This window comes from Ceratosolen solmsi, unplaced genomic scaffold (genome assembly GCF_000503995.2).
Source record: "Ceratosolen solmsi marchali unplaced genomic scaffold, CerSol_1.0 scaffold27, whole genome shotgun sequence".
In the NCBI taxonomy this organism is placed as follows: Eukaryota; Metazoa; Arthropoda; class Insecta; order Hymenoptera; family Agaonidae; genus Ceratosolen; species Ceratosolen solmsi.
Window position 1 is genome coordinate 3,745,044 of NW_011948426.1, and position 24,753 is coordinate 3,769,796.

Genomic DNA, 24,753 nt, shown 5'->3' on the forward strand with positions numbered 1-24,753 from the left:
CAATGATGTATTCACTATATCATAATTATCTGCAGTATATCACATTGGGCCACGTGCTACTTTACATTATATCTCTACTATAAGCTTATTAATATAAATTACAGAGAATGTCTTCGTTAGGAATATATTTGTCGGAATTTAAATTCCAACTTTTTAAAAATCATAATTTAATCCCATTGTAAATGATTGCGTTGAAGAACAAAATAATACCAAGAGATTAACAATTTAAATTAATATTTTTATCGATATTTTAAATTAGCATAAAATTTTTAATATTTGTTCGTTAAATGTCTATTTATACGAATAATTGATAGATTCATTAAATATGTAATTTAAATACCAACAATACAAATCTACAAAACGTCTATTTTACAAAATGAAACAAAATGAGTTATAAGTGAGGTTTTTATATCTGAACATTAAAGGAATGAACATTATTCACACAAGACATGCTTAAACTAGATAGGATTTCTTAAATGATTGATGGCTTTCGTGTTTGAAAATTGTATACCTAATTTATCAATAATCATATCAACGTCTTCAAGCATATTTACTAATGTATTATTATGACTATTATTATTATTATTATTATTATTATTATTATTATTATTATTATTATTATTAAAAAATTAATTAAATATTACCTTATTTTGCACTCGAAGATAATAACATAGTTTATATAACTTAAATGGGCAAACAAAGGGTAAAATTATATTTAGTCGATGTGATAAGATTTTTTAAAATCTTTTTAAAAACGGATTAACATAAATATCTATTCTATTAATTATAATGATCTGATTAACAATATTGTACATATAAATGTAATATTGTATGCGTATGAGAGAGCGCGCGCGTATGTGTGTGTGTGTGTGTGTGTGTGTGTGTTTGTGGGTGGGTGGGTGGGTGGGTGGGTGTGGGTAAATATTGAAAATATTAGCTTACAATAAGTTAAGAGTTCATAAAGTAATTAAAAATCATGATTTCAAGCTTTCAGCAAAAACTATTTACTCTGTACGATTTTTATGCCCCTGATTATTATTATACCAAACCACTACCAAATTTTCAGATATTCTAAAATTAAAAATTTGTAGTGAATATGATAAACAAATTTCACCGATATGGCAAAACAATATTTGCTCTAAAAATTACCTGTCTCTAATAAGTTATGTTGTTACGAGTTTTGAAAATCATTAAAAATTCTACAATGCAGTTGTTAAAAGTAATTGTATGATAAATCGGAATGTGAGATATTTTGGCTTATTTGAGGAAATTCTTAATTGTATAATTTATTAGACTGACTTAGCTTGACTACTTCAATGATATACTAGATTAGACGTCGTGTAAACTAAGTATAGCTAAATGTATAGCTTTAGGGCGATACGAAGCGTGTTGATCCTGTGTAGCTTTCATGCTCAACTCATTCGCATTTCTCGCCTTGATGTTTCTTTTACTTGCCCAAGGAAAGAAAGGAGCAAAAGAAAAGTGGATGCAGAAAATACTGGGTTTGTCCCGGCTATCTATAGACATAGCACTTTCTACTTTTGCGTACACGTACTTGGGAATATTCACCCTCGCGATATTAAATTCGTCCCACCGAAAGATGCGCAACATTTTCTTCACGCCTCTCTTAAATATTTAATAATTGTCTACTGCGTCACACTGCAGAAAGTTTTTTTTTTTTTTTTTTTTTTTTTTTTTTTTTTTGCTACATAAGCAAGCCTAGTTATGCGACTCGGAATGATCGACATAATACGTGTTTATATCACATGAAATTGAAATATATGCCTATATGCCGAAGTGAGAAAGAGAGATGTCGCATAGCTTTTGTCTTAAAACAGGGTCAAAAGGGTCTTGAAAAGAAAAACGCTGAGCTGCAGCTCATGCTTTTCGGCTTAAAGTTAACAAAGGATATGATATATTAATATCGATTAGAAGCTATTATTTTCATTGAGTAGGAAGAGAAATGTTTGTAACGTTATCAAATACAATGTTCATAAATTATTTATAAATTGATGCTAGTTAAATTCAATAATAATTCAACCATTTTATCATAAAATTTTATATTTTATTATCAACTAAATATAACGAACAATGAAGAATATACGAAATAAAAAAAAATAAAAAAAAGAAAAAAAATTAACTAATATTTATTTTAAAGAACGAATGCTTAATACAATTTTAAATACTAAATATTGAACAATAAATATTGAAAAATTAAATGAAATACAATTATAAATGTATGAGAAAATGTGCTCATGTGTTAGAAAAGTTTGCACACACTTACGCACAAGTAAAATGTAATAAATTATACTTTTTCAACTATTAACGAATGAATTTGATAAAAAAGTTAGATTTAATCTATTAAATTGGTCTATTAAAAATTGGTCGTAGAAAAAATTGTTTAATTGACAGAATATCGATCGATTAACCACATATTGAACGTTAATCGTTTTCCTATAGCATTAATCGGCATTCTTGTAAGCATATTTATGTAGACATCAGTCCTTAAAAACTAAGCCATAGACCTTGACAACAGAACGACAAAAATCTTAAAAGCAGAGCAAAGCATATAAGAGTTAATGCAGTGATCTTGCCGTTTGCTATTTATATATTTTCCGGCACGAGTGAGGTCCCAACCTGAAAGCGTAATCTCATTCTCTCATCGAGCCTAACAACATCTGTACAATTTATTGCTCCTCTGGATACAAAGCTATCAGAGGCATCAGATTTAATGTTAGATGAAGTTATAATAACATTAAAATTACCTTTCTACTTAATATTTTAATGTTGAGGTTCGGTTAGGAGAAGTAGATAGACGGAGAAAATTATGCTTTCTGATAATATTCGAATAACTTTAACATTAGTGCAACATTAGCAAGTCAGTGTTAAATTATTTATAAACAAAAATTAAATGATAAATTTTTTAAATATTATTATGTACAATTACTGAAAATAAAAGGTTGATCGATTATACGAATGGAATACCATTTAATGCTTGTAATTAATATATGTATATGCGTATGTATGTATGTAATTCAAATTAAATTATAGTAATAATCTTTTGAGCGATTATATTTATTCAATATACAGCCAAGTCAAATTCAAGTAAATAATATTCAATAAAATAAAAATGTTTTTTTTGTTTTGTTTTGTTTTTTAATTATTATTATTATATGTCTTTTCAATACTCATTCAAAACATAAAATACATTACACTAACAATATAAAATATTTCCAATTTCATTTGTATTAAAATAATATTCAATAATTTTAATTAAATTAATTAATTTAAATTTATGAATAATTTTGAAATCAATAGAAATCATTTTTCGCACATACTATATGATTATTTATGATTATTTGCTACTTAATAATTTATTATTTATGATTTTTGGGATAATTAAAGGAACTTTTTTATCTTTTGAATTATTATGTTTGCTTTTATTTAAAATTCGAAAAGTTTTTTTTTTTTTTTTTTTTTTTTTTTTTTTTTTTTCTTTTATATCAATCTCAATATTTTCAAAGTAAGCTGAGTTTATCTTTAGGATATTCAAATGAGATTATCATGCAGTTGCATATCTCAAAGTTTCTATACTGTTCATTAATCTTTATTATACGTGAATAAAACTAAGAAACTGCAATAATTTTTGTTATCACTTGAAGCTATTCATTGAATTATTTGTGGTTCAAAATATTAAAATAATCATAAGTTGAAAACAATGAAAATGTGAGAATGATATTTTTCCGAAAAATTACAAATAAGCGTTTATTATATTTTGTATTGTTGCATATAAAATGATTTTATAATTGCGTTGAAGATACCGTTAAATAACCATTTTCCTTTATCATCCTTTATCAAATTATCAATTTGTATACATTTAACAATAGCATGTATTATGAATATTATGTTATAATATATTAATAACAATATTATGAAAGATGAAAAAAATTTAAATAAATTTGTTGCTGTATTAATTATTAATACACAAGGATGAGGCTTCACACATTTAGTATTTGCTAATAACGTCAGACAAACTAATAAAATTTCTCCTAAACATAGATGTCTGTCACAAGTTAATATTATTTTTTTTTCATATTACTTTATGGGTAATAAATCTCATGTGCTTATAAATTCCCTCCGTTAAATAATCATCCGTATCCTAAATTTATGCACTTGATTATTATTATGCTAAGAGAAAAAAGTAACGGACAATGGGAGTCGAAAAATTGTAGGGGCCTTCTTATTCGCTTGCCGAGGCTTAAAATCCCTTTTCCAAGATAAAAGTTGCAGCGACAGCAGGGAGCTTTGCTGCGAGTGAAAAGCCCTCCCGGAAAGGCTGCTTTCGAGGATGAAACGTGCCAAGCCGAACGTTTTCATAATTGCCAGGTGAAATACGATTAAGTTGCGTCTAGACTGCGCGATTCATGCACACTTGCATACATTCGTTATTCGCTAACTGGACGAATTGTCAGTGTGCGTCTCTGTGTGTCCCACCCATATCATTTACGAATAAAGTTGGCAGATTATTCTTATATTCGAGTGCGACTTTTTCTGATTAGATTTTTTAACAATTTAACTTTTACGACTTGACATTACAAAACTCGGGTATTACATTTTATGAAAAATACAAATAATTAAATACTTTCCTCTCTTAAGGTAATGGACTTTATTATAATTTCTCATTAAACATACATAGCTTTGCTTACAAATAATTTTTATCATATAATAATTATTACATCGTTGCATATAATAATCTAACTAATTATTAATCCATCAACTATCTCGATATGTGTGTGTGTGTGCGCGCGCGCGCGCGCGCGTGTGTGTATTTCGTTTCACATTCTTAGTGTAGCAACGTTACATCATATATTAATCTATTTAATTAGACGTACAAGCCTTGTTGTAAAATTTTTTACCTTCAAGCTTGACTGATTTTCTCTATTTTATATTTTATAACAAGGTAATGCTGAGACAAAACGTATGATAAATAATGCACTTTTGAGGTTGCTTATACACCGCACCTCATTTTACTTTAAAATTTTTGACAATAACTTTGTTTCTCACATATTTTTAAAGACAAAAAAATTTTTATTAATACACACACGCACTTCATATATATATATATATATATATATATATGAAGTATTTAAACACAATTACTAAACAGTGTATAATCATAGACTCTTTTTAAATTCTATAGAGAATAATATTTAATATGATAAAATATTAAGGTGTATTACTTATTGTTTAGAGAAGAAAGGGGAATGCAGAAAAGCAAGGGATTCGTTCGACTTGAACGACAAAGTTATAATATTCACAAATAATATTATTACTGCGAGGAGTAAGGCGATTGTGCGAAATTTTAAGCCAATAATTTAAGTACACGTCGTTTAAATAAGAATCATGTCCAAGAACAAAATATTTCGAGATTAAGGGGAGACAGTGATAGGTAACGGGAGAGTGAGAGAGACGTTTAAAATTAGATCTTGCGGTGTTCGCACTTTCTTTCATTCGTTCTTTCGATGAGTGCTTCTGCACGGAATTATGTTAGTTTCGAAGCTTCTCTACGCTCTCCTGATTCTGCTCTTACGTCTATTTATAAAACCTTGTACTTCTTCCATATGCCGCGATTGTTTAGCCTTTTCATGGCAGCTAATTAAGTTGCCCTGTATAAGAGTAGCATTCCAAGTAATTCTGAGAATTATTTCAAGAGCAATTATTTAATACTTTCAACGTACGAGGGGAATTCGATCTTAGTCACCGAAAAGACTTATTTTACATATATTATTCATGTCTTCGATCACGTTCTCGTTGAATTAAGTTTCATCGCCTGTATTTATATCCTTCGTATGACACGTGTACATGTAAACTCTAAGCAAGTTATGTATATTGTTTGTAGCACTCGGCAATACATCTTTGACAAATTGATAAGATTTATCTATGATAAGTAAGCTCGTTTACAAGATAACGGACAAATTTTACAGTAATTTTAAATTAAATTATTATTTAATTATTAAAAATAGATTTTGATAAATAAATTATTTATCAATTATGATTTATCTGCGATACGTATAAATTCATTAATAGCGTTTGAAATGGACATTAGCTATACATATATATATATATATATATATATATATGATTGAAGGTAAAATTCATCAATAATATTATTTAAAATTAACTTTACGGTGAAACGTACGAATATTTAATAGAAATTAATTCGTATATATTGATTTGTATTTACGAGGTAAAAAAGACTTGGTTTATAAATCTTATAATTTATATTAGCATATTTAAATTATCGTCGTATTTAGCGACGCATCGCCAATGTTATAACGAACTTCTTTAAAAAAATTTTTTTTTTTTAATTTTAAAACCATTTTATGACCGTCGTCGAGTCAAATGAGTATCGTATATACATACAAATTTTTGAAAATGCGCAAGTATGACCAATAGGACTAAAGCAAATGATTTACTATCTTTGGATATACCGAAGATTCGAGGTCATATACCTTTCCACGGTTAATTTTGGCCCATTGACAGTCTATAGACGCAAAAAGATAAACGTAAGGGACGGAAGAAAATTGCTAGGCGGAAGAAGGTCCCCACCCTTCGCTGATTCATTCCCTTCGGATTGTACCAATCTATATACGGTAGCACCCCCTTCGTTATCGTTTCCAGACTTGACTTTTATAAGCGACGGCCCATATGACTCAGTCAGTAAAATGCGAGGGCAGGAGTCCACGTAACTACTGGCTACGAGCATCAGGATATCGACGAGTCCGAGTTCGAGCTCACGTTTACGATGCACTATTGGAATACCAAATATTGCGCGACTCTTAAAGGATAAAATTCGTTTCTCTTTCTTTTAGCGTATACGTGCAGATACGCAGCTGACGCGTCTCGATATCCGTGGAAATGATCGTATAATCATCGTTGGCCAATCCAAAAATTATGAAAACACCCATATACTTCCTTCAATCGGTATTTACATACTTTCAGATAGTTTGCTATTATAATTGATTTTAATGGATAATTCGATTCATAATGCGAGAGTTGCGGAATGTGTTGACCTAGATAAACTTGTCGATAATAAAGACTCGTTTAAGGTTAGAAAATTTTATTAAGCTAATCGTCCATAGCTTACTCGACAAGTCGATAAATAAACAATATAACTGTACCCTCGGAAAACCCCGTATACGCAGTCGCTAATACCTTGACTTTAGCTACTGTATTATACGAAATATGTGAGTGTTTTATTATGTTACAAGCATTATAGCTGAACATAATTGAAATTTGTTATAACATTACGCATCCGTATAATTAACTTTTTAACCTTTTTTTTAAGCGTATTTTCGATATTTTAGAAAAAAGCTCTAGTTACTTTGTATAATTATTTACTTTGCTTATCGCTATTGCTTACTTTCATATCGCTATGTGCGTGGATGCAAACAATTAATAATCATAAATTTTATAATAAAACGAACGAATTGAAAATGGCAAATAAGTAGCCTGGATAAAAATATATATATATGTTCAAGGTCACTCCGGTCGTGACTTTCAAATACGTCAAAATTCAAGAATTTTGTTCAAGATGTTTTGCATATTGAATATCAAAATTTTATTTTATTTTAAAATTTTCCCTCCGTAAAATTCGACTACATCAATTTGCAGAATAAATTATATTATACCATATAGCACAATAACTAAACGGTATTACGGATTTTAATGATTCTTTAAGACGAAGGTTGAATTCATCATTTCATCTTATTCAAGATAATTATAAATTAAATATACAGAGCCAGTAATGCCAAGATTCATATCGATAAATATGCTGAATCAATTCGGTAAATACTTTAAGTGATTCAGGGCACGCCACGCGCGTATAACCTCTCTATTCCTTGGGGCTCTCTTTTTTTAGACTTGCCGTTAATTTAATTGAATCATCATATTTATGATCGCCATTTTCACGGTAGGTATGTAACTTAAATTCAGCGCCGAGACCGATCGATAAAAATCACCTCACGAATATCAAACGCATTGCAATTTATTTTTTCATAATGGTAAAATGATGTGGCTAAAGGTAGACGAGTAATACGACAAATCTTGCGTTATAAATAAATATTTTAAGAGCTTATTGGATTAATTAAGCCGAGGAAGTTTTTACTCTTTTCTAGAATAACGTCACCTCAGTACAATATAATTTATATAGTAACAGTCATATATCTAATAAACAATACGACTTTAAAAAATGTCGCATATAGCGCGCAGGTGCATAAACTACTTAGAACGCGAAATCTTCTGAAATTCAATACTTTATGATATAATACGTGCGCGATCTCTTATTATGATAATAGCGACGATCGAGGAGAGCGTAAAAGCGTTGGGTGGACGGGTGATGTTAACAAGAGCGAAGAGTCGTCAAGAAGTCGAACGTGCGAAAATGTAAGCTGGAATGATTATCTAAACGATCGATATCGTAAACTTGACTTCGAGAGATGTGCAACGACGAAATCGCGCGACCTTTTGCCCACACTCGATAATACGATATAATCTGGCAGCAGCTTTTGGGTTCGTAATCAACGACAAATCCTACGAATGATAGTGTCATTTGGCCCCGGTTATGCGGGGACCGAGGCTGAATGGGTTATTGATCCAAACTCCTGGGGAATGCGGCGATGTAGGCAGGTACCTAACGTGCGCATGCCGCATCCCGCTACAGCCATCTCTCTTTCTCGCTCGCTCTTTGCCCTCTCTCGCAAAGCCTCCCACGTCGTGTTCCTTCTATCCTCGTGGCTTGCATTTCGCCCTTCCTCTTCCCGCCCACTGATTTACATTCTCCTTATGTGATCGTTCATTCTCACACGCTTTAAAGCTTTAAAGCTTTCTCTACATCAGTAAGTCAATTACACGCGCGTGGACGCCAGTGTGGACGCTCATAAGCACGATTGCGCGTACTTGCGCATCTACAGGAGCTCGCGCGCGCGCGCGAGCACGGACATTTTGTTTAGCTAGGAGCTTTTCAATACTACTTGGTGGTTCCTTTTTCACATTATCCTTGGCCTTTTATCTCGGCCTTTGCCGAGTATTCAATTCTCGGATGAAGAAATCCCATTTTCCTCCCCTCCTCTCTCTCACTCACTCACACACTCTCTCTCTCTCTCTCTCTCTCTCTATATATATATATATATATATATATATATATATAGTGTGTGTGAAAATCGCTTTTAAACACAGTATATACAAAAGACCAATTCCATTCAATTTTTTTACGCTTTTAATAAAGCTCAGCCTTTTTAAGCTCTTCATGCTCATCTGTATCCCTACGTGCTTCTTTTCTTATTGTTCTCGACCCAGCTTTTTTTTTTTTACACTTTTAGTGATATTATATGACTAACACTACTGTATCCTGTATTTCGCATTATTATCTTTACAATTTGTTCAAGGCTCGAGTATCATGCAATACAATTATTTTTGTATTTATTTACCGAGACCGGAATTAATATCGATCGTTTTAAAATTAAACTTTGAATGTAAGCTGCATTTAATTGATAGAACATTTTATGTCAACTGCCCATTATATTCGTCACTTTACGTTAACACTGTACAATAGATTTTCATGGGAAATAATGGTTCTTAGCATATGCTTGCATAATGACATTATTATGATCCTATAAAACAAATGATTTTCATCGTTAAACATTATTATAATCATAACCATTATTAAAAAGAAGCTTATTTACTTTAACCTTAAAAATATACTCGTAAGAAAAGAACATTTCTGTATTTACGGATTAAAACGCACAAAAAATTTTTATTTACACAAATGACAATATCATTAATTTACTTTTCTTATCCCTTTTAACATCGTGTATTTATATTGAATAGGCAAAATCTTAGATACGTAAATATTAATTAAGCTGCTCAGATAGTATTTACTGAGCGATGTGGATCGTATATTTTTATGTCTAATATTTAAAATTGTAAAACGACATTCGATTTCAGTTTGTCCCATTTATGAACTCAATTAGCACATCTCATACATTACTAAATGCAACGCCATTTTGGTTATTACATATTTTATTGTGCGACGCGACAATTGCGAGGCAGATTAAAAATAAACAATTTCCAAAAGGCGTATACGGAGCGAAGCGAAATAGTTTGAGAAAAAAAAAAATCCAACTTTAATGCTCAATCAAACTTTTGTAAAAAGAGCTTAGTATTATCAATCAATGTCGGAACGATGAGCAATGCATTTCAATAAAGGAGAGCCCCGTATCGCGAAATATTTCTTCTCTTTTAAAAGGGAATCGGGAGTCGCCATTCTGGATCCAGTGATCGGTCTTTATTTACAAAAGCGCGTGGTCGTGCGAATCGACGAGAGAGTGCCCACGTGCTTGCGTCAAGACAAGTCGCGGATAGTGACTTGGCATACCGAGAGGCGATGACCTCTAGACGTGCGAGGAATAGACGGAAATAGAATCGGCACATAGATCGACTCTTCGTGCCCACCCCGTCACGGATCTTCGTCGTTTTGATTGCATTACGAGCCACCCCCAGCCGCCCAGTTCACATTTCATTTGCTTTCATATTCGCGCTACTTTTAACTCGACAGCGTCACTCGGATTTTGAGCTTTTGGCAGGGAGAGAGATCGTAGTAATCGTTTATTAAATTCCAGCGATTAATCGCCTTATTGTAACTTCCTTCGCGCGCCCTTACGTAATCGTGGATGAAAGAAAGGAGGAGTCGCGTAAGAACGCAGTGTCAACGCGAGAAGCCATTAGATCCCGGAGCATATTGACGTTGCTAGCGCATAAAACGTGGGGTGTACCGCAAATCGGTAGACCGTGACACTCTATAAATACAAAAGAGGCATTTAAGGCTTCTAGCAACCCTCGCGGACATATTCTAGTATGTCTCGACAGTATCTATAAACTTGCGTTCTCGTGTCTCTTCGCTGTTTATCTACGTTTGTGTGTGGGTGCGGGCTGTGTTTTAGTCAGCCCATTAAAATCACTTTGCATTTTTCTTTATCTCACCTTCGCCGCTTTCTATTTTCAAGCCGTTAATTTAGAGCGTATTCAATTTTCAAATCAAAATTCGCATGAAAAAGCAATAATTATATTAGTTATTATTATTTCAATGTCACGATTGTGTTATAAAAATTTTCTATCACTTTTACGAAATGTTATTAAAACATATATAATAATTATATTTCCCATATAAAATAATAGAATTGAAATAGTTGTTTAATATAAATAATAAAAAAATATTAATATTCTATTTTCAAGAAATCGAAAAATAAATTAATGTATTCGAAAGTTGATTAATTATAAAGTTTTACACTTTCAATATAATTTTTAAAATATTATTACAAAACAAATAAATTACTTTCTTACACTATTTTTATTTTATAATCATATATTAATTTATTGCTTAACAATAAATCATTTTGTGTGTGTGTGTGTGTGTGTGTGTGTGTGCGTGTGTGTGTGTGTGTGTGTGTGTGTGTGCGTGCGTGTGTGTGTGTGTGTATAGAACCTTCTATCAAGGTGAAATTTGATTTTCACCTTATATTTTAATTTTATACATTGATTGATTAAGCTTCTTTAACCTTACTAATTATAATGAATATTGAACGAATAATGCGATGAAAATTCCCCTTCTATATTGTTTAACAAAGATTTTACTGCAAAATATTAACACCTATTGTATGAAAACAAATTCATTTCATTTTCTTTATCCAGGAAATAAATGTTATTAGAAAAATTTTTTTTTTTAATTTTAGCAATTCTTTCAACAGATTACCATTTATAATAGTTATTTATTAAAGCCTATAATAAACTTGTATTATAATACGTGTGTAAGTATATATTAAACTCTCTTTAGTTTCTATAAAAATAATATTCAGAGAATAAAGCATTTTAAGAATAAAAGATTGATTTTTTTCTTTATTATACATAAAACTTTACTAATTAATTATTATAAATTTATATTTATATTTTAGCACACCAAAATATACGAAACTCCATCGGAATTTTATTAGAACGTGGCAAAGAATTATTAATCCAAGATATTATTATGTCAGAATCAGTTTATTATCATTTAAATCTATGATTTCGTATGGATTAAAAAATTTTCCAGATTCAATTATAAAAAAGTTTTTTAATGGAATATCATTAGAAAATTATCATTTTTAAGAAACAAAAAATTTTGTTTCTATAATAAAACTATAAAACTAACTTGTGAACTAAATGAAGATTATAATATTAAAACCTAGTAAAGATAAAATTATACTGTGTAATTTCATATTACATCAAATGAATAAATATTTTTCATTTGATATATCTCTGAACTTTATTTCAATTTTTCCATACAAATTTTTTTTTTAACCCAAAAAGAAGATAACTAATTAACGATATTTATTTAATATACTATGGAAAAAATATTAACATTCCAGGAAAATTGATGACGTAATTTATAGAATCCAAAATTATAAAAAATATTTATAATAAATATATTTATTATTATGAATTTATTATGAAATTATTTAATATCAATTATAATATAGTATTATATAAAAAATTAATTAAATTTATATTAATATTCCAGACATCTAGTTTCTTATAAAAATATTTAAAAGATAATACGATATTTTAAAACTATATTTATCATATTGTCTGGTAATAAAATATATATAAAATTATAATCTTATAAAAAAAAAATTCCTATTTTTATTACTCTCATCAATAAGACGTCAAATTGAGATTACATTACCTTTAAATTTATATTAAAGAATATAAACCATCAAATAGGTTAAAAATTTTAATTCAACTTGTAATTATAGGTTACAGTTTTATTTATAATCTAATATTAAAACATTTAAATCCAAATGATTTATAATAAAAGAATTACAATATAAAGATATTCGTACATTTGAAGAGTTATTTTACGGTTTCTTATTGTATATTTCCTTTTTATGAATTTTATTTGAATTTGATAATAATGATAAAACTAATGACTATCAAAATAAAAAAAGCCCAACTGCGATTCATTGTTTATCATCAAATGCATAAGTGCAAAATGATTTACAATATCATTTGTGTATACGAAACCAAAGATTATACAACAATTTCATGCTGTAATGTCAATCCTCATTTTTTGTATTTAACACGCCCAACCCTTTGTCTTCCTTCGTTCCATCAAGTTTTTACTTTATGATTGAGCTAGATATTGCATATTGAATGATAGCAAATTATGTGAGGGATAAAGTGAATTGGCATACGTAGAACAATCTATTTTCTATAAATTTAAATAAATTTTTAAATTGAGCTCATATTGAGCCTCATATACCTTTTCCAATATATTTATAGTAATTTCCTTATCTTTTTAATTAGAAGAACTTCGGTAAAAATTACATACTTCATGATATAAAGTAAAAAGTGATGTGAACTTATAAGATAATTACAATTCTCTAAAACTTAAACAGTGTTTATAAAATTCTATAAAGAAAAATATTTAATTATCAGATTATAACATTAAAAAATTATCATTACGTAATGAATAATTTACGTAATGAATCTCATTTAATAAATTATTAATATATTTAATAATGAATTGGAGTACAGTTAAATAAAAAATATAATTATAATGGCATGAATAGTTTTTGTTTCATCATGCGCATAAATTAAGGAGCAATAATTTAAAAAAAAAAAAAAAGAAGTATGTTTAGTATGGCGAGTTCAGGTAATAAACTTGTGGCACATTAAGTATTCAGGCTGAAGCTTTAAAATTTTATTGATGTTCGGTTTAATAATTCATAAATATAATCTACGAATATATTAATGCTGACTAAAATACAAGTAAATAAATAATAATTTTCTTCTTTATTTTTTTAATTCAGCAATTCGTTTTATCCCGTTAAACAGCGTTTGAAACACTTTAACTAAATTGCAAGTACTTTTTACTAATTATTTCCTGATATTAACATTATTTTAGTTAAGAACAGTTAAAACCTGACACTTATATCATATTTAAATTTCAATGAATACTAGTTAATTATAATATGGCAGCTTGATATCTACTATCTACTGAACTTGTGCTAAATCATATATATCCGCTTAAACAATTGATTAAAAATATAATAAGGGCAATAATAATAAAATTTCATAAACTTTTCGAATTGGCTTGGTATTAAAATTAGTCAGCGATAATAAGAAGAATAAAATGACTGCTAGATTATACGTTTGGATATGACATAACACGTATCAAGAATTAAAGAATTGATTCATTAAAAGAATAATTTTAACGCATGTATTTAACATACGGATGGCAATGGAGAAAATTAAGTAAATATTTTTACTTGTTATTTATTTCATCTATTCATCGTATGTACACATAAAAGGATACATATAATTTAGAATAAATGCAATTTCTTTCGTTACAATATATCTACATAATGTCGATTGTTTCGAAATAGTTATAATATTTCAAAATTATATGTAACAATGAATTATTACTAATATATGTTCGAAAAGTAAAGCCAACAATAATGTGACGAAGCTATAACTATTATTCGACTTAGTTTTTCAAAATCAATTGTCAAAAATTTTAGAAAATTATTTCGAGGATTTTAAAAGTTTTATTTTGTAATTATATAGAGTATATGCTAATTATTTAGAATTTTGAAAAACCAATATGAGTGGAGAACAGAAACATTAAACAAAGTTTAATAGCAAAAATATTTTATTTAAGTATAAAGTATAAATTAAATTTTAAGCATATTTAAACCAAAAATAAATATTCGATCAAAACACTAATATTTATAGTAAAATATATGTAATATTATAAGAAATAGAAAAATATATTGATAAAATGTTCAATATTTGAAAATTATGTCAACGAATTATCTTAACTGTATTCTAATATTTTATTGAAAATTAAATAAATTTAACTATAAATTATAACATAATATTTTTGAATTATTGATATAATGAAATATTAAATTACGTGCTAAAAACCATGATACGTTAATCTAAAAAAATAATTCATTTCGTCTTCATATGTATATAAATGTAATTTTTATGTTCTTATCGTGTCAAGACGAAATTATAATATTTTATCAATTTATATAACATTAATTAACAATTCTTACCAAGATAGACACATATGTCCGTACATTAAATTATCTGATCGTCCGTACATTAAAAGAAATTAAAAATAAGAAGCAATAATTTTTGTTATGTAAGTACGTTTATTAAAAAAAACAATTAAATGATTGTTTAAAGTATAAATATTGTAATTGATATATTTATCGTCTAAATTCTTTTATTAATGATATCTAATTTTTCATATTTTTTCAACAATGAAAACATGTTTATGATAATTGTTTTAATAAATATCTCATCTATACTTTATATAGATTTTAGCAATAGAGTTTACTAAAAAAACTAATTTTTATTGGATGAAGATTAAAAAGGGATGTACGTGTATTTCCAAATATTCAGACATTATACCAAGACGATTGCAATAAAAATTCAGCCATTCGTCGTCCTTAAACGTATTTGCGCAAGCCTTTCGACTATCCCCTCGTACTTTTATCAAATTGCACTTGGGCGATCGGAACAGGCGCCTGAGGTCAAATGGAGTAGCAAACACTTGAGCAAAAGTGCCCCATCCCTTAGGAAATGTACAACTCGAGAGGAGCGATCAAACGAGCCCGTGTAAAATATTAAACCATATCAGATCGTTTTAGTAAAAAAGTAGAGATAAGCGTTTGCGATAATATGAACAAAGTTCGCCCTTGGACCGTGCAATTTTCAGCCTCCCGTCTCTTCTTGTCCCCTCAAAATCTGGAAGACCAATTTTCCTTTGAATTTCCGTTCCTTGCATTTATTCGTAATGTAGGACGACAATGAGCGCGCAGTCCAATGCAAATCGCACGAGAGCGATGCTAATTTTTTTTAGCGCGGCTCTGACAATTAAAGCTAAAGGATTTGCATTCGCGAGGAGTTATACCGCGAATAAAAATGCCAATGGCGCATTGCAGAGCGGAGGCTCGTACACGCGATTCGCGAGCTGTTGGCTCATTGTTCTTGGGTTGTTCAACGGCACGATAGCACAACAATCCATGCGTCTACGAGCAGTCTTATTTAAATTTTGCAGACAGAATTAACAATGTATTTGCTGTAATACAGTAATGGACTAACGTTAGCTCAATTTGACCTTGAAACCACGTACTCGTCATTGAATTATACCGATTATTGCGTTCAAACTTCATGAATAATTATATAATTATTCTTTCGCTAAGGCTGACATTCTTTAAACGTATGTCTCTTCGACCGTTGAGAGCATTTGCTATTGATAAGTATAGCAACTAGCGCCGTTTAGTTCTGCAAAGATTAAGAAAATCAAAAAAATATTGAGGGTAAAAGAGAGAGAGAGAGAGAGAGAGAGAGAGATCGCATCGATTCAATATGAATTTGCCTAAATCTTAAAAGAAATCTAATGCTAAATGAGAATAAATGTGTAAGGATTAAGGAACGTCCCTCTATTATTCGACTACTGGAATTGTTTCGGCGACATGAGCTCGCTGTGCCACACAAGTCAAATCGAAAAATAAAATCTACTTGCGTTTCATTATGTGAATATCGCGACAGAGCAATGAAACTTGTACTTTATGAGAACAATTCCATCGAGCACATCACGCGATGAATTTAAAATTCAGCATTTCAAAAAATAGCAATCCACGCGCTCGATAATAATTAGCGCGGCGCTAATTTCTCGCAGATGGTCGAGCTAAGGATAAGATTTCTCAGGCCTGCATACATAAAAATCCAACCGATGAAAGTTTGAGGCGCTTTATCGGCGTGCAATTGAGGCTCTCCCCTGTATCGACGAGCCGCCGTCGTGAATCATTGACATCGCAGGGATGTAAGACCCGTGGGGAGAAAACTTAGAAAGTAGAAAAGGGCGTTCACGGTGCGTCGGGTCGACACTTAGCAACAGAGTTTGCAAACCGAGGGCCACCAAGCTTGATAAATGTTCCGTGTTTATATCTATCTACGTATCTCTCTCCTTCTCTTTCATTCCGCGCGTGTGTGCATGCGTGCTCGCGTGCGTACGAACGCGTGCGTGTAACCGTTAGGCGTACGTAGTGAGCGCGGCGGCGGAAGTCACGCAACACCTTTACGAATATTAGCCAACTTAACATCCTCGAACCATTTCCATGAAAGAATTCAATAGACTTCAATAGAGGTGTACTATCAAGTGAAAAAGGTAAATTGGTTAAGCCATACGCTTGAAAACGAATTTTCTCTCAATTCTAGATTATTATTTTAGTCTAAACAGCGAATTAATCGATGTGCTTTGAGTATTTATTGAACTTTTCAATGCTCATGGACATAGCCCTATTCGGCTTATTTGCCTGCTGGACATAACGACTGTGAAAAATAATGAATTATGTAAATCAGATTTTACTTGGTGAAAATTGATATTCCGAACATAATAATAGTGGAAAGGATAAATCCCATTGAATTTATGCTTTTATAATAATGTAACTACTACGTGACTTCATTATCATTATTATAATCATTTGGAAGTAAAATAAGCGCCGAGTAAATTAGATTTATTTTAAAATTAATATTTGCCCATAGTTCTGACATTCTGGCTGGGAATGTCAGCCATCATTCAATTAGAGTTATTACGATTTTTTAATTAAGTGGCAAGCATCCTTATAAAATGAAATATAATTTGTTTCATATTTTTTTTATTTATTTCTTCTTTTTTTTTTTATCTTAATATCGTTTATAGTACTTAGATAATTACCCTTTTTTTTACTACTTAAACGATGATTACTTTTGCCATAAACTGGAATGGAAAGAGATGCTTTCGGTTTATAGGTCGTGCGTTTACGAGCATTTGAAATCCTAGAGACAACAAGCCATTTTCAAATAAACATTTTTTGGCAAATTAAAATTGTACGATTAAAGGAATTGTAGGTCATGCTGGATTTATTCGTCTCTTTCAATACTAAATGACTCTAAATTACTACAAAAATCTCCAGTGCATCTTAGATTGCTTATTCATGTCCAGTCCGAGTTGACTGAAGCCCACAAAGCTTTACAAGGCTTTTATCCAACTAAGTCTAATTAGATCAATGCATATTGTTCTCTCGTAAATTATTTGACCACAAAAGAAGTTCTCTGTTTTAATGAACATCTTTAAAAGTGCCATAGTAGATAATAACCTTGTAATACAAAAGTAAAAATATATCTCGAGCTAATCATAACTCTTTGCACTCGATTCAATCTCAAAGATACATAAAAATTAAACAAATGAAATATTAAAATTTGAGAAGAAAGACGGGTTTCTACTTATTCTCTCACTAACAAGAATCAGTTTAATAAAAGTTCTTAATTATTTAGATTTTGAAGCGAATTTGTAAATATTATATATATATATATATATATATATATAAAAGACAAAGTGTGTAGTGTTTTTTCTGCAAATTATGTATAATTAAAAAGCAAAATTGTAGACTTTGAAATAGAAGATCTTTAAAATAATTAAAAATTATGATAATACATTTTTCTAAAATTTATTATGGTTAATTATTAAGCATGGAAGTTATATTGATTTTTACTTTTAAAGGAGAAAAATTAAATTAAAAACATCGTTAAATTAATTGCATAAAGTCTATTAAAAGAAAGTCATTTAGACAAACTATATTATCGTTGAAAATACACAAATGTATCCCAATAGATTAATTTTTATCCGTCCATTATGGCATTTTAAATGAATATTAAGTAGCACATAAACTGAAAAAAAAACTCCATTAATAAATGAGAATTAAGTTTTTGTAAAATTAGCAAGATAAATAGATTTTCGCAATATATAATATCAGTTAAACAAAGAATCTATCCAAAAAATAATTTATTCGTAACTTGAATGTATATTAGGGACATAAATTTTATGACATGTAGCCATAAAGTATTTTATATAAAAACAATTGATTTCCAGATATCTAACCGGATATTTAAATAATGTTAAATCCGATCAATAGATAAAGCAAAAAATTTCAAATCGAATTGAAATAATAAGAATATTATCGTTTGTTATTTGATTTTGATGTCTTGAAAAGTATAACATTTTTCAGATGGTTGCTATTGAATCATCGTCCCACGATTCTTTTCAATACGTTTTCTTGTGACCATTCGTTGTTTATTACGGTATTGAAAACTTATGTATTCTGTACGAAATTCTTAAAAATAACAGAATATAAATTCGTAAAAATAGCAATATAGCAAACCAGCAATTGAGGTACGTAAGGATAGAGTAATATACAGATAGAGAGAGAGTAATAGACAGATAGAGAGAGAGAGAGAGAGAGAGTGTGTGTGTGTGTGTGCGTGCGTGCGTGCGTGCGTGCGTGTGTGTGTGAGAATGGGGCCGTGGGCGGAGAAAAGGATCGAGTGCGTATAAGTAGAAGTGTGTGAAAACCTTTAGCGAGTCGATTCAAGATGAGATCCTTATGTTGTGCGGTATGAGGTTCGGGAAGCACCACCAAGAGGTAGCATCCACTAAGAGGCGATGGAGGCGGATGATGCTGATGCTGTTGCTGCTGGGCCGGCGGTGTTGTTGGATTCGGTATCTGTTCCGCGCTGCAGCCCCCACTCTCCGTCGTCCCGTTCCCACCTCCCCCCACGCCAGCGGTAGTCATGGTCGTCATAACTGTCAAAAATTAAGACAATAATATTCTCGTTTTTGCATTGATACTCCACCACCCGCTCTCGTTTGCCAATTACACATTTCTTATTACGGTATCATCACTCGTTCAACTTACTATACAACTTCTGATAACTAAGTTCTATTACAATGATTAATATATTGTCGGATTAATTGTCATTGTGATCACCGACACTATGAGTGCACGTTCAAACGAAAAGGAGCGATGCCAATTATTATTTGAACAATGTGCTCAGTGCGTATATTAAATTTTATTTATTCGTGTCACATCGACTAATTGCTTGCGAAGCAATGCGAGTTCCATGCAAAATACTCATTACACAAGCATAATACGGTATATGGAAATACTTGCCGCTTCGATTCGATCAAATTTCGGGATATTCAAACATAAACACGCGCGTCTTGGGAAATTTTGAAAATTAAATTATCATGAAACGCAGATGCGATATGCTACACTTGGTAACCGTATTATAGCTGATGTAAAAATAATTTAAGAGACATTTTGAAAAGCGAAGTGAGCACGCGAACGGAATACTTTCTGACGCAATCGATACAAAACCATCATCGGCACATATGGGCAGGGACTTTCCAACGATTTCAAGGATACGCAGCGCAATAATTAAAGAATTCTCGCTTGATACGTAAGAGTTACGCTCCCTATCGATTGTTCTTGAAAGAAATGGCGAATTTACCAATGCTCTCACCCTCCCACCCTCTCTCTCTCTCTCTCTCTCTCTCTCTCTCTCTCTCTCACTCACTCACTCTCTCACTCTCATCGCTAGAGAGTATTCTCTAAGGTACCGGAGCGCGAGTGTGGCATCGCCTGGGATCCGAGATGTTAACGGCTGTCGATGACGGCAGCTTTGAGCCCACGAGCCGATGATGTCGGTAGATGGGCGAGGGCTCGCGGGCCTACCCGGAAGCGCGATTATAGCAAGATTTTGTTAAATAACCGTGTGAAGCGGTGGACAAGACAGACGTGCCACGTACGGTCAATGTGAAATGTGGAGGAAGCCGGCTTTCCTTGCTGCGCATGCGGATACGACGGAGCTACCGCCACCGCCGAGACAGAGCCGCGACCGCCGTACCCTCTATTTCATCCCCGATTGCGAGACGAAGGTTAAGGAGACTCCGGTCACGATGATGCAATATTTTCACCCGCGATCTGAGGAAGGATCGATTGCACTTGCTCAATGTTAAAGCCCCGACAGGGAGCGATTAGAACCCGTGACTTAATCTCCGACCGAGGGCGCGTGGACGCGAGGGCGACTCGCGCGACCTGGCGATCGCGAGATCGTTTTATCGGGTAGGTGGGTGGCTGGGTGGGTAGGTTGGATGGGTGGTGACAAAATTATGGCCGTATAATTGGATGGATGGTCGCGATATTGATATATCACGATGACACGGATTGTTCTAATAGCCGACGTTACAAGATGACCTCTGGCGTCGCACCCCTTGGCAACAGTCCTCGTTCCGTTTTCTTACGGACAAAGACTATCTTCGGGGCCCAAGATGGCGATAGGCTTCCGAAGGTTGAGCGAAGGGTGGGAGCGCGCATCAGCTGATCTACGCACTCACCTCAGTCCCCCTGTCTTTCCAGCGTAGCCCGGCTACAGCAGTCCAGCGACAAGGGCTCGGCTCGTAAACGCGTGAGGGAGGAGTTGGTCCGCCGCTCCTTCTCTCACTTTCTCTCTCTTTCTTTCTCTCCCTCTTTATCTCAATTAACCTCTCTCTCTCTCTCTCTCTCTCTCTCTCTCTCTATCTCTCTCTCTCTATCTCTTTCACTCCCTCTCGTTCTCCCTCTCGTTCTCCCTCTCGTTCTCTCTCTTACTCTTGGTCCTATCAACTTTCTCTCCTGGCTCTTGTTCCCAACTCTCGGTATCCTCCCGCGCTCTCTCCCTCCCTCTCTCTGCCTCTTGCTTACGGGCCCTCTTGTGTGCTTTATCGGCTGCGTGCGCGCGCGCGCTCGCTCGCTCGATCGCGCTTCGCTCGGGCTGGCGACCTACGATTTACGGACAGCGGAAAGTGAAAAGGCTGCGGAGCAGCTCACGATCTGCGGGCTGCCGGCTCTCTGACGTGCTGAGCGAACGGGAGGTCGTCCCTCTTGTGCCGCGGCGCTACGCCGCCCCCACCAGACGTCCTCGAGTATGCGCGGCACCGGGGATACTCTGCGCGAGGGTATGCCTCCCGTCCTCCTCCTCATCCTCCTCCTCCTCTTTCTCCTCCTCCTCATCCTCCTCCTCCTCCTCTTTCTCCTCCTCCTCCTCCTCCTCCCTCCTCCTCCTCTTCCGACATCACCGATATCGATGCAAGCTTCGCGGAAACTGAAAGTATTCCTAGCATCCTTTTGATGTGCGCGCGGACCAGATGCAACGACACGACGAAGGCATAAATCCAGGGATTCGTTAAGTAGGAGGGACGTCGGAGTCGCCGGGGCTTAATCGACTCCCATTATTTTCTTCTATTCTTCTTTACTCTTCGATTATTATCAGTGGCCTGTCCCGTATAAACCTTCTCGAACCAATCGGATGAATCAATTAACTTTAGCGACTCTCCTATTCGCCGTATTCGCCGACAATATTTCGCAACCATGGAATTTCAATCAGTCGTTAATTTCTTAAATCCTCTCTTGGCCAAATCATAGATTATTTATAAAGATCATGTTACAAATAATTTAATGCATGCATGCAATGAATTTTTTATAATTTTCCAATGAACTTTTATGCATATCCGTATTTACGCGCAATTTTCGAAACTTATGGTATCTTAACACGCGACTATATGAAAAATAATAAACGAAAAAGAATGTGATTTATGGCGAGACGAGAATCAGTGTGTCTCTCTCTTAGTTTACTGTGCACCTTTGGTAAAAGAGTTATCTAAAAACTATCATATGGTGAGTCGCGCATGCGCCATCGCGTTTGATATAGGCGACTTAAAGTATTCGATGCCGGCCGGTGCTGCAGATATCAGGCAAAAAGACCATTTCACGGATACTTTAACTATCTACATAATTAGAATATGTTGTCGGGAGGAAAAACCTACCAAGCTCTTAGGATATTAATGATAATAGGCATACGGTCACATATAATCATTCGCTATATCTAACATCCAATGTTCAAATGAGCTATGCATAAAAAATGTCATTAATACGATTTTTTGTTCGTCCGTTCGTTCGTTCGTTGTTTTTTTTTTTTTTTTTTTTTTTTTTTTTTTCAATATATGTCCATCGGTATTATCAAATATAACACATTCTAATGAGTGATTCGTAAGAATTGGAAAGGCTGAGGGTGTTGTCTCGTCATAGAGTACGTTTTTCTACTTGCCAATACTTTGCTAGTAGGTCGGACTACTCGTGCGGGACTGTATATATGACGTAAATACGAAAGCCAAATCGAGCCTTTGCTTGGAGACTTTGGAGACCTACTATAGAATTAAGATAGACATTTAAATTGATGACATTCGCTGATTAAACTTTTAATTCCCTTAGGATGTATCAAAATTTAATTTGTCACTCTGTATCCAAATTCTTCTGTTTCCAACAATTCACCTATTATTTTTGGTGGCGTACGCGATGATGCTGCGAATATACATGAATTTATATTCCTACCTACATACATGCACACGCACTCACTCATATCTTATATATATATATATATATATATATATATAATAAGCAGATACAAATCTTTTTATTGACTTCTCTACAAATTCCATCACGTATTTGTATAGAAGAAATGAAGAATTTGGAATGTCCCATTTAATATTAATGTTCATAATCTGAGTAAAGGGAGACAATCTCGATTGTGGAATACTCTTTTAATCGTGATTGTATGAATTCGTATTGTTTAAAAATTAATATTGCAAATTAGTTTAAGTTTTAACTGTTTATTAATTCGGATGTGAATTAAGTGTATGAAATTAAATTTTGGTAAATACGATAAATACGAATATTGGTCTAACATTAAAGTAGCTGTGATTAATAAATTAGCTAGGTTGACTTACATTTCAATCATGTTCTAATGAATATACATTCACATAGATAATATTTTATCATGTTCTCCAATCATTCTAATAAGGTACTTCTGTTTATAAAAGATATAAACTATATTGGATTTTCAGTTTACTTCTAATCTACTAATAAGCACACAATATTTCTTTTATTAAATACTCGCTATCTTTTCATTCTTAGATAAGTCAATAAAAATCTAATGTATCTAATGTACAAATTAATGTGTAAATACTGTTGTAATTGAAATACAATAATACCCGTTAATTATGTGTAACAATACACATATAATATACGAATTATGCTAAAAAAACATTGTGGATTTGCAAATATATGTAAAGGCGTTTATTCCGTACAGTAAAAATCCGTATTCTTAGGATGCGAAATTTATAAAACTATAAATAAATAATATTTTTGTAACTCTAAGATAAAAATATTGTATAAAAAATTTATAGAAAATTATATGAAATTTCGTAATTGTTTATAAACGTAATTTAATGGGTAAGAAAATTTATAAAAACTAGTAAGTAATTTGAAGAATATTTATGTAATATTATGTAACATTTAATTATAGAACATATTGAAAGACTGTTAATAAACAAATGTATTTTATAATGATATTAGAATAAATATATTATATAACATTATTGGAAATTGGAAAAAATATTTTAGACTGATTAAGGAAAAGTCGGTGTGAATTAATATTTAAATTACAAATAATTGCCAAATTTTCAAATCTTCGCTATATAATTTGCAAATTAACTTTTCTTAAAATAAAAATTAATGAAAAATATTAGAAAATACTCAATATAATTATTTCGAATTACTTGAAGTGGTGAATTTTAAAAAATACTTGGTGAGAAAACTTCTGAAGCTCTTTGAAACTTAAAAGAAATGCTTTTTAAAACTTTTACGACAATCGTTAAATAAATAAGTGTGAAGTATTAATGTGCCGGAAAAATGATCGGTATTAATAGCAAAAGCAATTTGTGGTTTG

General features: G+C 32.0%; 1 protein-coding gene across 1 annotated transcript in view; it reads right to left on the bottom strand.

Annotated features, from left to right (window-relative positions):
- Positions 1-21,839, bottom strand: part of LOC105363335 (microtubule-associated protein futsch) — a 42,573-nt gene extending 20,734 nt beyond the window's left edge. Inside the window, exons 1-2 of the mRNA XM_011501003.1 lie at positions 21,579-21,839; positions 19,502-19,732 (exon numbers count right to left, since the gene is read on the bottom strand). Of these exons, the coding sequence (XP_011499305.1) occupies positions 19,502-19,721 (220 nt within the window). The 5' untranslated portion in view covers positions 19,722-19,732; positions 21,579-21,839. The remainder of the gene's footprint in view (positions 1-19,501; positions 19,733-21,578) is intronic.
- Positions 21,840-24,753: the final 2,914 nt, after the last annotated feature.